Genomic DNA, 18,690 nt, shown 5'->3' with positions numbered 1-18,690 from the left:
TTGCCTAATCACATCATAATTGCCTTTCCCTGAGTTATACCTCTTTTCCTGCGGTATATAACCCTGCCCATTGCTATTGTAGACCTAACTGAATTATGGTCACTCTCCCCAAAGTACTCACCTACCTCCAAATCTAACACCTGGCTGGGCTCATTACCCAGTACCAAATCCAATATGGCATCGCCCCTTGTTGGTCTGTCTACATACTGTGTCAGAAAACCCTCCTGCACACATTGAACAAAAACTGATCCATCTAAACTACTTGAACTATAGTATTCCCAGTCAATATTGGGGAAGTTAAAGTCCCCTTAACAACTACCCTGTTACTCTCGCTCCTATCGAGAATCAACTTTGCTATCCTTTCTTCTATATCACTGGAACAATTCAGTGGCCTATACAAAACTCCCAACAGGGTGACCTCCTTTTCTGTTTCTAACTTCAGTCCAAACTATCTCAGTGGATGAGTCCTCAAACGTTCTCCCAGCTGCTGTAGTACTACCTTTGATTAATAATGCCACACCCCCTCCTCTTTTACCATTATTTCTATTCTTGTTGAAACATCTAAATCCCAGAATCTGCAACAACCATTCTTGTTGCTTCTCTAGCCATGTCTCTGAAATGGCCACACCTCAAAATCCCAGGTACCAACCCATGCTGCAAGTTCACCCAAGTTTTAGACATTGCTATTATTCTAGTGAATTATATGGCACATTCGTGAAGGCAATACATCCCTTTCAACATGTCGTGCCCAAAACTAAACATGGTTCTCCAAGTGGAGTCTAAGTAGTTATAATCCTACTGGACTTTCGGGCTCCTCTTTCATTAGACAGAGGGATGATTGGTGGTGGTTTAACTTGAGGATCACCACACCTCAGGAAAGGGGAGAGGTTGAGAAGGAGAGTCTTTCATGGTAACCACAGGCAGTGCAGGAGTAGAACCCATGCTAATGGCACCACTTTGCATTGCAAACGAGCCTTTCAGGCAACTGAGCTAATTGATCACCTCCAACTGAAGGTTACAGTACTGTAGCATAATCTCCATTAGTTTATATCTGAATGAAACCTGACCAGTAAGCATTATAATTGTTGAAATACATGACCACTATTTTGTTATATTATCTCTATGTTGTCTTCTAAACTTCTCTGGTCCTCTACCATTCCTAAGTTCTCACCATGTAGAATACACTCTGAGAGAAGGAGTGCTGAGACCATGTATTGATTTTTAAACAAGGCTGAGAGTCTTAAAATCAAGTAAAACTAAAGTACTGCAGATGCTGGAAATCTGAATGAAACACAGAGAATACTAGAGAAACTCAGCAGGTCAGGCAGCATCCGTAGAAAGAGAATCAGAACATTGAGTCCGACATGACTTCTTCAGATCTGTTTGAAGATGTCACACTAGACTTAAAATATTAACTCTGTTCCATCTCAACAGATGCTACCAGACCAGCTGAACTGGGCACCATTCTCTGTTCTAAAATCGAGGTTTTGCTTGACCATGAATCAAGATTGATCACTGAGCAGAGGACTGAGAAGGGAACAGGACTTCTTAGCAGGGTTTTGCATGATCTCAACTTTACAGATGGTAGATTATGAAAGACCCATCAGGAATATGTCAAAATAATCAAGCCTACAAATAATAAAGGCGGGAATAAGCATTTTGGCTACAGATGAGCTGAGAAGGGGACTAAGTTGGGCAATGATTTATAGGTAGAAACAGGTAGTCTTAATATTGGCACCAATGTGAGGTCAGAGGTTCATCTTAGGATCAGATGTGACACCAAGGTTTGCAAACAGATTGGGCCATCTTAGGCTATCACCAAAGAGGCAGATGGAGTCAACAGGTAGGATCCAGATTTTGGAAAATGTCAATGTTATAAAGATTAGTGTCTTATAACGTTGCATCTTCCTCTCTTATGGCAGTGGTGTGTACACTCACTTAACGTACAGAAGTCAAATACACTGGCATATCAATTGCTATATATTCTAATATACTCCCTAGAAAAGTTAATCTCCCTGCTGACATCTCTTTACAGATGAAGATTTTAGGAAGGCCGTGCACATAGGTTGCTAGCCCGTTGTTGGCTAGTCAGGTCTCTCTATGACTGGCAGTTTCCGCGCAGTGGGTGCAAGGAAAAGTGAAATTGCTGCTGTGAACAATTCAATCTTTCTCCTCCTTTTCTCTTCGCTAAATCTCAAATATTTCTGTCGCAATCTGATGCCAAAACTCCAGCCATTTACAGTCTATGGCCTGCAGTGGCAGTGGTCAATGTGACATACCGAGTGAGACTTCTTCAGGGACAATATGCAACATTTCGGAGGTTGTCTATGAAGGTAGTTCTCCAACACTGTAGCAACAATTAGACATCCTGGGCATGGACATGCTCATTCATCATCGGAACAGGTGGGCTACATTTCAGCATCACAAATATGAACTTGAAGTGTGCATAGCTGAATGCGTACACCTAGCATCTTTCTTTCACTTTTAGCTTTCACTTCCGTTATCCAAACAGGGATGTTAAAGAACTAGACACACTTTATACATGTTCGTGAAGGCAGCTGGGGAAAATAAATCGGTAGGGGGGGGAAACGTCGAAACAGCCCGAAGTTTCACTGAAAGACCAACCATGGAAGATGCTCAACTGATATCCCCTAGTTCATCAGCAGCTTTTCAACACGACCTCAGCTGAAGTGGCTCACTGTTGTCTCCTCGCCACTTCTTGTTTGCCAGTCGCTGTGGAAACCCTGCGGAGAGTTAGTTGTGGGGAGGTCAGAGCCAGAATGGATTTTAACTTGAAACCAAATAAGGGCACACGCCTGAGCGCTGAGGGTTGATGTCAGTGCTGGGGATTGAGTGCCGGCCTGCAGAGGGGAGCGCTCAGACTGCTCTCGGTGTTCTTCCCGCTGTCCCTTCACAGCGGGCTCCCGGGGGGGGGCGGAGATACTGTCCCGGGAGCGAATGGGCGGAGGGCTGGGCGGACCCGGGCCGGCAAGACAAGTTCATTTAAAGGAGCTTTTGGCAGAACAGTGTGAGCTGAGAGGGCAGGGGAAGGGGTTCACAGTCTCTTCAATATAGGATTCAAAAAGGTGTGATCTATTCGAGTTGACTAGTAACCAGCGCGGATAATAATAAGAGACAATATGCCGCAAAACGTGGTTTTGGCAGGACCAGGGCCGTGGGGTTTTCGACTGACCGGTGGGGCGGATTTTAACCAGTCTCTGACCGTCTCCCGGGTGAGTTACATTTCTGTGTGTCCCTCTACACTTGCGGGCTCCGAGGTGACTGTATTTGCATTGCTGAGGAGGGGATGGTGATGCACATTATTTTACACAGAAATCTCCACACTACGCCGTGTCTTCATGGTGTAAGATCTGAGCTGAGAGTTTGTCACAAGCTGATTCCCCCTACTCCAGTGGAGGCATCATTGAGGAGGGGGGCACATGAGCAAGACTCCTGTCATGTTGCTTCGCCTGCCCTCGCCACACAGTCCCCCGGACACATTAGAAGCAACGTTCATTGTAAACGTCGAGGTGTTTTTTTTCATGTAAACGATAAACGCTAACAGAGAGGCACCTCGCTCAGCACCTGGTATGGTGTTGCTGAGCTTCCTTTTAATCGCCAACGTTGTTGAACATCTCTCACAAGCACAAATGGTGGAAATCTGAGCGAGAATACAGTAACTATTCAGCAGAGCTGAGAGCAGTCTTTGGAGAAAAACGCTGCAGCTTTTTTCCCCCCAGTTTTGAAGCGTTCCCCCTCTCCACAGCTGCAGCTTGACCTGAATCTTTCCAACATGAACCCGTATTTTTATCATGAATGCCAGCATTAACCACTCTCATTGTTCATGCCTGACTTGGTGATGAGAGAGAAATTGAATGACAGTAGTAGCAGTTTTCCCTAAACGTTTGCCTTTCATTTGTGAATTTTGTTTGTTAGACATTATCCACCACTTAACAGGTGATTGGGAGCAATGTGGTGGGATAGTAATTAGATTGATCTGCCTCTTGAGGGCAAGACATACCTGGACATTTATGCTGTAAAACAGAAAGTTCTGGATAAAACACACCAGATTTGGCAGCATCTATGCAGAGACCGAGCAGAGTGAATATTTTGAGTCCGGTATGACTTCTTCAGCACTCCGTTCCTCTCTCCACAGATGCTGCCAGACCTGCTGAGTTTTTCTCGCCTCCGCTTTACTTGTGGTTCTGCACAATGTTGTGTAGACGCCAGTGCTGTTGCTGCTCTGGGAAAGTTGCGCTGTTTGGATCCAGCTGTTTCTTGATATCAGGTGAACTGAATGGACTGAAGAACTCTATGATTTGGGGCTGAGGCTTCAGGAGGAGAACAAAGTGGGTCCTCCATTAGATTTTCTGGTGAAATCAGTTGAAAATACTTCAACTTTGTCCTTAGCTTTGACATGTTTGACTCTACCATCATTAATGGAGCACTGTTTCCCTCCCAATTGTTTACTAGTGTTCCTGACTAAGCAGAATTGATCTGTTGTTTGTGGGATCACTTAGCTCTGTACAGAGCATAGTGCTTCTGCTGTCCAGCATGTGTGTATTGGAGTTTCATGAAGTCGCCATCTCATTTTTCTAGGGGCTGTTCTTGGTGTGCCCTGTGCACTCCTCATTGAATGGCCATCTGGCTTGATGCTAATGGTAGAATGGGGGATATGCTGATTATTATGACCATTCTGTTGCTTGTTTACATTGACTCATCAATGTCCAATTTTCAACTGCTGGATCTGTTCAGGATCTATTACATTTTGCACAATAATATGGATGTCACCCGTAGTATGAAGGCAAATAGTAATATACAATTACATAGTAATATACATAGCAATATACAATTCTCCCAGGATTTCAACTCCCTCCTACTTTTGATGGCGGGGTCCAGATTTCACTCAAGCACCCTACACAAAGGAAAGATGACAGTGGTTATTGAAGAGAAGGAAGTGAGGTCTGCAGATGCTGGAGATCAGAGCTGAAAATGTGTTGCTGGAAAAGTGCAGCAGGTCAGGCAGCATCCAAGGAACAGGAAATTCGACGTTTCGAGCATAAGCCCTTCATCAGGAACATAAGCCTTCGTAAGCCTTCAAATTCCTGATGAAGGGCTTATGCCTGAAACGTTGAATTTCCTGTTCCTTGGATGCTGCCTGACCTGCTGCGCTTTTCCAGCAACACATTTTCAGCAGTGGTTATTGAAGGTCCATCGTCTCAGCCCCAGGTTATCACTATAGGAGTTCCTCAGAATACTATTCTACACCAACCATCTTCAATTGCTTCTTCAAAGACCTTTTGAAGGCCAAAGCGGACTGGTTCATTGATGGATTGCACAATGTTCAGCATCATTTGCTGATGATCAGATACCAGGGCAGTCTCTACCTTTTAGCAGAATGAGCTGGACAACCTTTAGCTTGTTACATTTATGCCACACGGTGCCAGACAATGACCATTTTTTTCAAGAAAGAACAAAGTAAATAACAAAGGACAAAGTACGATATAGCACAAGAACAGGCCCTTTGGCCCTCCAAGCCTGCGCCAACACATTTTGCCCTTCTATACTGAAACTGTCTTCAATTACAGGATCCATGTCCCTCTGTTCCCTTCCTATTCATGTACCTGTCCAGGTGTTTCTTGAATAATGCTATTGTGTCAGCTTTCACCTTCTCCTCTGGTATCACATTCCAGGCACTCACTACCCTTTGTGTGAAAAACTTGCCTCATACATCTCTTTTAAATCCCTTGCCTTGCACCTTGAACCTGTGCTTTCTAGTAATTGACCCCTTTACCCTGGGGGAAATAAGCCTCATACTTTCCACTCTATCCATGCCATTCACAATCTTTTAAATATCTATCAGGCTGCCTCTCAACCTCTCTCCTTGATAAGCAAGTAGTTCGGTTATCAGAGGCAGTCACAAATGTGAATTTGTGATCACAATCAGATCCACCACAATCTTTTTTAAATGGTGGGCAGCCAAATTGCTACTTCTGCATTTTCTCCAGATGTTATCACCACTGAATACTCCATTATCAATTTCTCAGGGCTTACTGTTAACTAGGGACTGAACTAAACCAGCCATCTGTGTGGCTCAATAGTTATGAGTACTGACTCAGAGTGACAGGGACCCAGGCTTAATTCAGACTTTGGATGACTGTATTTGCTGAAAATGTGTTGCTGGTTAAAGCACAGCAGGTTAGGCAGCATCCAAGGAATAGGAAATTCGACGTTTCGGGCATAAGCCCTTCATCAGGACTGTCTTTGTGCAATTTGTATGTTCTACCCATGTCTGCATGGGTTTCTTCCTACAGTCCAAAGATGTCCAGATTAGATGGATTGGCCATGCTAAAATGCCCATAGTTTTCAAGGGTGTACAGGTTAGGTGCAATAGCCATGGTAGAAATTGGGTGGGTCTGGGTGGGGTGCTCTTTGGACAGTTGATGCAGACTCGATGGGCCAAATGACCTCTTTCTATACTGTAGGAACGCTATGGTTCTATGTAACTCATTTCCATCAGTTAACTTCATGGAAGCTTTCAAGACAATCCAACTGCTCAGGCCAAATTGTAATCGTTTGAAACAATAATCAGATAATAGAACAAAAATATGTGGTGTTATTTGGTATATATTTCATTGCTGTCAGTTTTCCTTCATTTGTAACGGGACTCATTGTTATGTCTTGGATGGAAGGAGTGTGCTGGTAATAAATTCAATACTCCACAAGACTGATGGGAGACTGACCCATGGGAGACTGATTAGCAAGGTTAGATCTCATGGAATACAGGGAGAACTAGCCATTTAAATACAGAACTGGCTCAAAGGGAGAAGACAGAGGGTGGTGGTGGAGGGTTGTTTTTCAGACTGGAGGCCTGTGACCAGAGGAGTGCCATAAGGTGCTGGGTCCTCTACTTTTTGTCATTTACATAAACAATTTGAATGTGAGCATAAGAGGTATAGTTAGTAAGTTTGCAGCTGACACCAAAATTGGAGGTGTAGTGGACAGCGAAGAGGGTTACCTCAGATTACAATAGGATCTGGACCAGATGGGCCAATAGGCTGAGAAGTGGCAGATGGAGTTTCAGATAAATGCGAGGTGCTGCATTTTGGGAAAGCAAATCTTAGCAGGACTTATACACTTAATGGTAAGGTCCTAGGGAGAGTTGCTGAACAAAGAGACCTTGGAGTGCAGGTTCATAGCTCCTTGAAAGTGGAGTCACAGGTAGATAGGATAGTGAAGAATGCGTTTGGTATGCTTTCCTTTATAGGTCAGAGTATTGAGTACAGGAGTTGGGAGGTCATGTTGCAGCTGTACAGGACATTGGTTAGGCCACTGTTGAAATATTGCGTGCAATTCTGGTCTCCTTCCTATCGGAAAGATGTTGTGAAACTTGAAAGGATTCAGAAAAGATTTACAAGGATGTTGCCAGGGTTGGAGGATCTGAGCTACAGGGAGAGGCTGAACAGGCTGAACTGTTTTCCCTGGAGCGCCAGAGGCTGAGGGGTAACCTAATAGAGGTTGACAACATGATGAGGGGCATGGATAGGATAAATAGACAAAGTCTTTTCCCTGGGGTCAGGGAGTCCAGAACTAGAAGGCATAGGTTGAGGGTGAGAAGGGAAAGATATAAAAGAGACCTAACGGGCAACTTTTTCACGCAGAGAGTGGTACGTGTATGGAATGAGCTGCCAGAGGTTGTGGTGGAGGCTGGTACAATTGCAACATTTAAGAGGCATTTGGATGGGTATGTGAATAGGAAGGGTTTGGAGGGTTATGGGCCGGGTGCTGGCAGGTGGGACTAGATTGGGTTGGGACATCTGGTCAGCGTGGACAGGTTGGACCGAAGGGTCTGTTTCCATGCTGTACATCTCTATGACTCTAAGGCATACTAAAAGTGCAAATGTTTTAAAGAATCACCAAAATGGTCCATTTGTCTCTCATGCTTGCTGCTATCCAGAGTAAAATAGATGTCCACTGGGTTATTTGATGAACCCTAAAATAACTTTTATTATAAGCAAGATGCATTCTTAAAACAGGTGACAAAAATGGTTAACAATGGAGGGAGTATTCATAATTAAACAATGTCCCCTTCATTCCAACTGCACAGGCAAATCAGGACTGGTGACCTCTGAAAGATAGTATGGGTTTGAAAAAGCTCAGCAAAAAATGAACAACACCTTTGTGGGGCAAATGTATGAATTCAGAAGACAGAAGGCTTTCAGTTCTCACAGCTTCTTTGATTTCTTGCTAACAAGATCAAATTATTAAAAGTCACAGAATGATGTAGGATCTTCAAACTAGACCTTGGATTCAGATTGGAAACAGTTCGTCTAATATTTGAAACTTTATCAGATTTCACCAATCACTTCACTGAAATTCGTTCAGATAGTTTTACCTTGTCTGTTACTGGTTGAGAGAGACAGAGAGCTTTACTTTCCCTGCAGGTTTCTCCAACTGCCCAAGTCTAGGCCTATGAAAACACTCAACACTCAAACATTGCTGCTGGGAATGAACTGCACAGATCCTAGGAATTTTCCAAATCTGGTTGTGCAAGAATTAACAGCTATAAAATCCACCTCTTAGCTCGCTTAAGAGCTTTACTGGGTTCTATTTCCCAAATTGCATATTTTCTTCAGTAAAAATCAGATAATCACAGTGCTCATTGACTTTGCATTTTGAAGAAATTAAATGATAAAACAGTTCAATTTTCCAATTTCTCATAGTCCATAGTCACACACCATTTTTTGTGTGTGAAGTGATCTGTTCTGAATTCTAATGTTACTCTGGACTGACTGAAGATGTATAAAATTTTCTACAGTGCAGATGAAGCAAGTTGTCTAATTTTCTAACTTGCCCGTATTCTTTGCCATTCAAAGGAAACAGCACCATTACTTAAGAATGCTCCCTGCTTAATTCTTGCATATTTTCTTCCAGATGGTACATTTCCTGAGATTTATCTTCAAGGAATCCCCATCCCTTAATCTCAGTAGACAGTGCCCAAGTTTAAGTTCGAGATACAGAAACATTGTCAGAACTTTTTCATCAGATATATGCACTATACATGTGTTACATCTGAGCTGGGCATCGATGATGAGTTCTCCTATTCCTTGCGAGTAGGGATATGATTACTTTGTCAACTTTCACAATGTACTGTCCAATTATCATGTGTGGACCTGTCTAGAAGCTTGTTTTTTGCTGTTCTATTTAAGATTGATGGGAAAATAAGGACATCTTTACCATGATCAGTCCAGCAGTCTTAGCTAACTGTCCTGTACATCTGTCAATTCTGAGAACAGGGAGACAGTGAGGTCTGCAGATGCTGGAGAGTAGAGTTGAGAGTGTGTTGCTGGAAAAGCACAATGGGTCAGGCAGCATCTGAGGAGCAGGAAAATCAACGTTTCAGGCCGGAACCCTTCATCAGGAATCATGATGAAGGGATCTGGCCCGAAACGTCGATTTTCCTGCTCCTGGGATCCTGCCTGACCTGCTGTGCTTTTCCAGCAACACATCTCAATTCTGAGAAAGGTCTGTGGTCACATGTGCATGGACCGTACACTGTTTTCAGAGCTTTATAGAATTGCCTTAAATTGTACTGATCGGTATTGACTTAAAGCTCTAGTTTGAGAAGTCCATTTGTGAAGTCCACTTCGTGTCTTCTGTCCCTCTGGGACAGATTCCTTTTGGTCTATTAAAGTGATTTCTTAGCAGCTGGTGCATCTTTATTTCCCTGCCATGTTGTATTTGCTGCATTTTTCTTCTGGGCAGTTCCTTAACTTAATCAGTGGTTCAATTGAAACAATCTCAGTGCGGTTTTTTCCTGTGTTCTTAGGACAACATTTACAACTTGCAGAACTCTTAACTTGAAAGTGGGCTATGGCACCTTCAGCAACATCACTTGGACTTTCAGTTTATCATGCAGTAATCACGAAGATTTTAAAAACCGTGCTAGCAGATTTAATTTCAAGCATTTAGTATTCCAAGGCAGTGATCTGACAGTTGACCGCTCTCAGATGGGTGTACAAGACTCTGTGATGAAATTTCAAAGAGGAGCAGTGATACTTTCCCTGTGTTCTTACCAATAATTATTCTTTCATCTGCATCAATGAAAAAACAGATTATTGACTATAAAATGTTTTGGGATCTGCTGACATTGTGAAATTAAATGTGAATAATTCCTGCGTTTGGCCTTACATTTCAATTGCTCTGGCTAAATGTAATTAATTTGTAATATTCTCCCTTTAATTTCCTTGCCATTCTCATCTGCCTCACATTTCTCATCTCAGGCTGCGTAATGTAATAAAGTAATCACTTCACTTCATAATACTTTATTATAGGTTACTCAACAGGACTCATTTAATGAGTCAATTTTGCTGATGTCCATTAGCCTAATATACTTTACTATATACTTGACACTATACATTTTTATGAACTTTGAATTCAAATAGTAACATGAAAGTCTATCTCCATGTATAACTACATAATTATAGCACACATTAATTAGTGTTTCTGTCACTTCTAGAAATAGCCATGGCTGTTGTATGTGATTTAGTGTTCACTCCGGAGTCAGGCTGATGATAAAGTCTGTGAGCAATACTCTGTCTATTTGTTCTCAGGATGAGACATCCCTTGTCTTGATACAATAGAATAGCTTGTTAGGCCACTTCAGGATTAAGTCAGGTGAGACTGGAGTGTCATATAGAACAGATTGGGAATGGATAGCAGGCTTCCTCCCCAAACAACATGTTTGATATCTTCACATATACTTTTTCCCAATTTGGAGTTGGAAGCACAAGCAACCTATTTGAAACATAACACAAACATTAATTCCACAGTCAATGTGTCTGAAGTGGGACTTTTACCCAGAGCTTCAGATTCACAAAAAGTAGCATACACACTGATCATCTCGAAAATGACATTTAGCAAACAAGTTGTTACAAGTTTGACAATGGACAGCTCTGACAGCTTTATGGTCAGCTCTTGTATGAATATCAGATTTTTTTTTCAGATCTTTTATAAATAAGAACTCAATTAATTGCCATCGTGGGATTTTCAATTTGTCACACAATCAGAATCTCAGAATTCTTATAGTGCCATAGGAGGCTATTCAGCCCATCGTGCCTAAGCCAGCTCTTCAGTTGAGCAATGTAACTTCATACCTTTCTCTATATCCATGCACACTACTGCTATCCAAATAGCCATCCAATGCTGTCTTGAATGGCTTAATTGTCCCCACCTTCCCCACATTCCTAGGGCATGCATTCCATTCTCACTGTGTGAAAAAGGTTTTTCTCACATCACCCTTCTTTTGTGTTTCACTTTAAATTATTCTCTCTCGTTCTTGTACATGTCTGATTATGAATGCCTTCTCCTTACTTCCTCTATCCAGCCTGCTCATGGTTTTTAAAACTTCGATCAGATCTCCTCTCAGCCTTCTTGTCTCCAACGAGAACAATCTCAACTTCTTCAATCTATCCTCATAATTGAAGTTACTCATTCCTGGAACCATTCTTGTATATTACTTCTGCACCTCCTACTGTGCCACCACACCTTTCCCATAATGTGGTGCCCACAACTGTACACAGTGCTCCAATTGAGATCTAATAAGTGTCTTGTATGAGTTCAACATTGTCACCCTGCTTTCAGACTTTATGACTTAATTATTAAAGTTGAGAACACTGTACACTTTATTAAGTGTTCTCTGCAGCTTTTCTACTACCTTCAATGATCTGTGCATATATGTACCTGGATCCCTCTGCTCCTGCACCTCCTTTAGCATTGTACCTATTGTACCTGCTGTGTTATGTTGTCTTCCAATGTGCTTCCTATCCACGTGCACAACAAATTGTCTTCCAGTCTGAAAAGTATCTATTTACCACTATTCTGTTTCCTACCACTGAGCCAATGTTGTAACCACATAGCTACTGTCACTGTTATAATGGAATCTATAACTTTCCTCACGAGGCTATTGTGTAGCACTATGTCAAGCATGTTCTGGAAATCTATACATACCACATTGAGGGCATCGAGCCGTTCCGTTACTGCTTCAGAAAACTCCAGCAAGTCAGTTGAATGCAATGTCCCTTTTAAAAATCCATACTGACTTTTCCTAATCTACTCGCCCTTTCCCTTGGTACTAGTAATTCTATCTCAATTGTTTCCTGAAGTTTCTTCACAACTGAAATTAAACTAGCTGGTTTGTCACTGCTGGGATTATCCTTACAACCTTTCTTGAACAAGACTGCAATGTTTGCAATTCTCCAATCTTCTCGCACCTTCTCGTGTCCAGGGAAGATTGAAAGATTTTTGTCAATGTGCCTACAATTTCTATCCTCATTTCCTTCAAAATTTTGGTTGCATCCCATCCAGTCCCAGTGCTTTGTCAACTTTGCATTAGATTAGATTAGATTCCCTACAGTGTGGAAACAGGCCCTTCGGCTCAACAACTCCACACCGACCCTCCGAAAAGCAACCTACCCAGACCCATTCCCTACATCACATTTAAGTATCACATTTTCTGAATGATTAATCCAGGCCTTTAAATTATTCATCCAGAAACATAACTACCATAACCACAATACCCCTTGGTTACTGAACTTGCAAGCCAAGGCTGTTTCACAGCCTATGATTTGTTTAGTCCAGCTTACCTCATGAGTCATTGGATTTTAGGAAAATGAGAGATAATCTTATGAAACATACAAGATTCTTAGGGGACTTGGCAGCATAGATACAGAAAGGTTGCTTTCCCACGTGGGAGAGTTTGGGACCAGAGGGTATCATCTCAGAATAAGGGTTTGCCCATTTAGATTAGATTCCCTACAGTATGGAAACAGACCCTTCAGCCCAACAAGTCCACACTGACCCTCCGAAGAGTAACCTACCCAGACGCATTCCCCTACTCTATATTCCCCCATGATTAATGCACCAATTCACCTGAATTGCACATTTTTGGATTGCGGGAGGAAGCCGCAGCACCCGGAGGAAACTGACACAAACACAAGGAGAATGTGCAAACTCCACACAGACAGTCACCCAAGGCAGGAATTGAACCCAGGTTCCTGGTGCTGTGAGGCAACTGTGAGGCAGCAGTGCTAACCACTGAGCCACCATGGTGGCCATAAGACAGAGATGAAGTGGAATTTTGTTTCTCAGCGGGTGGTGAATCTATGGAATTCTTTACTGCAGAGTGCTGTCAAGGCTGGGGCATTAAGTATATTCAGATTGTTAATCATGAAGGGAATCAAGGGTTATGCGGAAAAGGTAGGAAAGTGGAGTTGAGAATAATCAGATCCACCATTGAATAACAACAGCCTCAAGGGTATGCTTCTTCTTCTGCATCTTATGATCCTCGGGACCCTATCTCCACTTCTTTCTGTTGTTTCAACTCCAATTCACCTGAGTGGGGTTACTCCAACTGAGGATATAAAAATTGGTTCTGAGGATAGAGAAGGGCTCATTGGTCCTGTTTGTTGTCAATTATTTAAAACAAGTGGTGTTTCAAAACTAGCCACAAAAAGCTTTTGACTGATGCTTGTATTGCTGAATGATCAAGGGCGTATGATCATTTCACTGACCTGACTCCCAGTGTGCTGGATTCTCCCAAGCTACATCAGAGGGTCACCTAGTGGTTGATTCCAATCTCTCTGCAAGATTGACTAACCCTAATCACGCAGTCACTTGGTGAGCAGAGCCCACATTAGAGCAGAATTGATATTGCTTGTTGTGTGCTTGATGACAGCCTTCATCTTGGATGTCCAGTTCTCCGCAGTAAACTACACTGGAACTATTGTCCAAATTTGAGATGATTATCGAGGTGGGATGTCACATGGAATCAATGAGTCCCTGATCCATCATTCTTGACCAGCAATTAAAACTGCTTTAGCCTTATTTCACTGTCCTCTATCGAAACGTATAACTGAATATTTTGCCATCCATTTCCTCCATTGATCTTTGGATCTATAAATTATCTCCAATTGTCGCCTTGACAGTAAAAGGGCTGTATTTGAATTGGCTTCATTTCATTATCATAGCATCACAGAATTGTTCCAGTGCAGAAAGAGACCATTAAACCCATCTGCATAGACATTTGGTGCTAGGTTCATTTAGTGCCAATCTCCTGCCATTTGCCCATAACATGTTGTTGCTATGTAAAAAATCATTGAGAGCCCTCTTGAATGCCTCAGTTGAACCTGCCTCCACCACACTCTAGGAAGTTCATTCCATACCTTAATTACTTGCAATGTGAAAAAACTTTTTTCTCACCATTCACTTGCTTCCTTTGAAAACCCTTTGCGTGGGATCTTCCCAATCCATGATCAATGCCAGCAGAATCTCATGAGCTGGAAAACGAGGAGCTTCCTGCCATCAAGAATTTAAAAAATCCCATTTTCCAAACAAGATTCCTGCTGGTGAGCGGCGATGATGTACCATTTCCCATTCTCCTATCCACCGGATAGAAACTAGTCGGTGACAATTCCGGGTGTGAAAATCCACTCCTCCGGCCCTCCATCCATCACCAGCATCTCAGGTGTGCTCCAAGAGTAATAAATAAAACTAAAGGCAAAATCCATGAACCAAAGTGCCTTTCTGAATCCCTTGCCTGTAGTCTTTTTCAGATGTGTTTACACCATCTATTTTAAACCTCAATTATAATCTCAGGAAGAGAAATTCAGGTTCATGTGTCTAACAGGGGAAATTCAAAATAATTCTAAAAATCAATAGGACAAAGGAATGCATGATCTTTTTAAGATCTCCTTTGTTTGGGTAAAAAAATACACAATATGGGGTAGAGCTTAGCTTTGTGCACTTGATGAATACTCAATGGAAATGATGTTGTTGTAAAGTGAAATTCACAGGGCATGATCACCATCATCCCAGTTCCGAAGAAAGCACATGCAATGTGCCGTAGTGACTACCACCCAGTGGCTCTGACCTCAATAATTATGAAGTGCTTCAAGAGGCTGGTCATGGCCCACATCAACTCCAGTTTCCCAGACTGCCTAGATCTGCTACAATTTGCCTACTGACGTAGTAGTCCCACAGCGGATGCCATATCCCGAGCCCTGCACCCATCCCTGGAGCATCTGGACAACAAGGACACCTACGTCAGACTCCTACTCATTGGCTACAGCTCTGCCTTCAACACCATTATCCCTTCCTAACTGATCTCAAAACTCTGTGAACTTGTTCTCAGCTCTACCCTCTGCAACTAAATTCTCAACTTTCTGACCCACAGACAGCAATCTGTGAAGATCAGTAACTGCACCTCCTCCACAGTAACACCCAACACTGGAGACCCCCAAGGATGTGTTCTCAGCTGCCTGCTGTACTCCCTGTATACCCCGACTGTGTAGCCAAATTCCAAACGAATGCCATATACAAGTTTGCTGATTACAAATGAGAGGGACCGTATTGTTGAGGAGGAGAGTATGAAACGGACTAGTAAGCTAGAGGAGATACTTGTTAGGAAGGAAGATGTGTTGGGCATTTTGAAAAACTTGAGGACAGACAAGTCCCCCGGGCCTGACGGATATATCCTAGGATTATGTGGGAAGCAAGAGAGTAAATTGCAGAACCATTGGCAATGATCTTTTTGTCTTCACTGTCAATGGGTGCGGTGCCAGGGGACTGGAGAGTGGCGAATATTGTGCCCCTGTTCAAAAAAGGGAATTGAGATAACCCTGGGAATTACAGGCCAATTAGTCTTACTTTGGTGTAGGCAAAGTAATGGAAAGGGTATTGAAGGAAAGGAATTATGAGTATCTGGAAAAACACTGCTTGATTAGGGACAGCCAGCACTGATTTGTGAGGGGTAGGTCTTGCCTTACAAGTCTTACTAAATTCTTTGAGGAGGTGACCAAGCATGAGGATGAGGGTAGAGCAGTGGATGTAGTGTACATGGATTTTAGTAAGGCATTTGATAAGGTTCCCCATGGTAGGCTTATGCGGAAAGTCAGGAGGCATGGGATAGTGGGAAGTTTGGCCAGTTGGATAGGGAACTGGCTAACCAGTTGAAGTCAGAGAGTGGTGGTAGATGGTAAATATTCAGCCTGGAGCCCAGTTACAAGTGGAGTTCAGCAGGGATCAGTTCTGGGTCCTCTGCTGTTTGTAATTTTTATTAATGACTTGGAAGAAGGAGTCGAAGGGTGGGTCAGTAAATTTGCAGACGATACAAAGATTGGTGGAGTTGTGGATAGTGAGGAGGGCTGTTGTCGGCTGCAAATGGTCTTAGATATGATGCAGAGCTGGGCTGAAGAGTGGCAGATGGAGTTCAACCCTGTCAAGTGTGAGGTTGTCCATTTAGAAAGGACAAATAAGAATGCGGAATACAGAGTTAATGGTAGGGTTCTTAGTAAGGTGGAGGAGCAGAGGGAACTTTGGGGTCTACGTTCATAGCTCTTTGAAAGTTGCCACTCAGGTGGATAGAGCTTGTAAGAAGGCCTATGGTGTATTAGCGTTCATTAGCAGAGGGATTGAATTCAAGAGTCGGGAGGTGATGTTGCAGCTGTATAGGACCTTGGTAAGGCCACATTTGGAGTACTGTGTGCAGTTCTGGTCGCCTCATTTTAGGAAAGATGTGGAAGCTTTGGAGAGGGTGCAGAGGAGATTGACCATGATGTTGCCTGGAATGGAGAATAGGTCGTTTGAGGATAAGTTGAGAGTGCTAGGTCTTTTCTCATTGGAACGGTAAAGGATGAGGGGTGACTTGATAGACGTTTATAAGATGATCAGGGGAATAGATAGAGTAGACAGTCAGATACTTTTTCCCTGGGTACAACAGAGTGTTACAAGGGGACATAAATTTAAGGTGAAGGGTGGAAGGTAGAGGGGGAATGTCAGGGGTAGGTTCTTTACTCAGAGAGTGGTGGGGGCATGGAATGCGCTGCCTATGGAAGTGGTAGAGTCAGAATCATTGGTGACCTTTAAGCGGCAATTGGATAGGTACATGGATAGGTGCTTAAGCTAGGACAAATGTTCGGCACAACATCGTGGGCTGAAGGGCCTGTTCTGTGCTGTATTGTTTTATGTTCTATGACACCACGGTGGTAGGACGGATATCTAGCAAAGACGCAGCAGAATACAGAAAGGAGATAGAGGGCTTGGTGATGTGGTGCAATGAGAACAACCTCTCTCTCAACATCAGCAAAACTAAAGAACTGATAATTGACTTCAGAAAGAAAGAAGGAGAACATGTCCGCACCTACATCAATGGAGCTGAGGTTGAGAGGGGGGAGAGTGTCAAGTTGCTCAGAGTGACTGGACCTCCCACGTGGCTGTGATGGTCAGAAAGGCACAACAACACCTCTTCTTTCTCAGGCGGCTCAGGAAATTTGGCATGTCCATAAGGACCCTCACCAACTTTTGCACATGCACCATTGAGGCCATTGTGTCTGGGTACATAGCAGCCTGGTATGGCAACTGCTCTGCCCAGGACCATAAGAGCCTACAGAAATTGGTGTGCACAGCCCAGACCATCATGGAAGTCAACCTTCCATCCATAGACTCCATTTACATGGCTCGCTGCCACAGAAAGGCTGTCAACATCATCAAAGACCCATTGCATCCCAGTTATAATTTTTTACAACCTCTTCCATACAGGCAGAAGATCCAGAAGCCTGAACACACGCACCAGCAAGTTCAGGAACAGCTTCTTCCCGGCCAATACTAGACTAGTGAATGGATTCACTCGCCTCAAATAATGCCGATCTTGCTAACATTGATCTCACCTACCGCACACTCTGTGTAACGTAACCTGTATGCTTCCAACTAAGTCGTTTTACAACCTCTGATCTGTACATCCTTGTACATCCTATGATCTGCCTGCACTGCTCATAAACAAAGCTTTTCCCTGTACTTTGGTACATGCGACAATCAATCAATCAATCAATCACAACCTGTCATGGATTACACCATAAAAAGAAGGTATATTTGGCAATGAAATGGAGGTGCGGAGATCCCGTACTCATGAGGAAAGTGCCACTTTGAGCCAAGAAGAACAGGATTGTTTGCCCTTTCAGGGAAGCCACTTCGAGCCCTCCCAAAACCGATTACCTTTCACACTATCCCTATAAAAAGACCATTTCTCTCACGGGATCTTACTATTACTTCTCTTAAAAACTTGCTAATTGAATCCAGAAAACGTATGTGTGCATGTTGTGGAATGCAATTTTGGCTCATCCACTATTGAGAAGCTGCTCCCATTTTCCATTGAAAGAGGCAATTTCACCACCTCTGTTGCTGCCGTGGAAACCAAACCATCCGAGGGATAATAATAAGAAGACCCATAAAAAGATCAAAGTTGTTCATCAGATGAGTAGCTTGGAGAAACATGTGGAACATTTAAGTGAACTTTAGATTATTCACTCTGTTTAGAGACTATCTTAGTGCAATGGTATTTTCCACTAGCTATATTAAACAAAGCCCTGGTGTATAATTCATTGAGCCAGCTGTTAGCAGTCCAGTCAAATTACAGCCAGGAACAAATTCTGAAACATGCATTAATGTATTGTAATTGACAAACAAATTGACTCATCCCAAGCACTGGGATATACTAAAACAGAATGTTAAAGCCCTATATAGCATTGCCATTTCAAGTTGGCAAGTGATGTGAGAAAATTTGAGATTTTTATTTTCATTGGAATAACAATATTTAAACTAAGACGTGTTTAAGCCCAATAAATGCCTACCATCCTG

The 18,690-nt window shown here is 42.8% G+C and overlaps 1 protein-coding gene across 2 annotated transcripts in view; it reads left to right on the top strand.

Moving 5' to 3' along the window:
• Positions 1-2,844: 2,844 nt before the first annotated feature.
• LOC132822262 (PDZ and LIM domain protein 3-like) overlaps positions 2,845-18,690 on the top strand; it is a 104,400-nt gene continuing 88,554 nt past the window's right edge. Inside the window, exon 1 of one of the 2 annotated variants that reach the window (XM_060835418.1) lies at positions 2,845-3,233. In XM_060835418.1, coding sequence (XP_060691401.1) covers positions 3,141-3,233 — 93 coding nt within the window. In that variant the 5' untranslated portion in view covers positions 2,845-3,140. The remainder of the gene's footprint in view (positions 3,234-18,690) is intronic. The other variant, XM_060835409.1, reaches the window with a different exon arrangement.

Source organism: Hemiscyllium ocellatum, chromosome 2 (genome assembly GCF_020745735.1).
Source record: "Hemiscyllium ocellatum isolate sHemOce1 chromosome 2, sHemOce1.pat.X.cur, whole genome shotgun sequence".
NCBI lineage: Eukaryota > Metazoa > Chordata > Chondrichthyes > Orectolobiformes > Hemiscylliidae > Hemiscyllium > Hemiscyllium ocellatum.
This window is presented reverse-complemented; position numbering and strand designations above follow the sequence as displayed.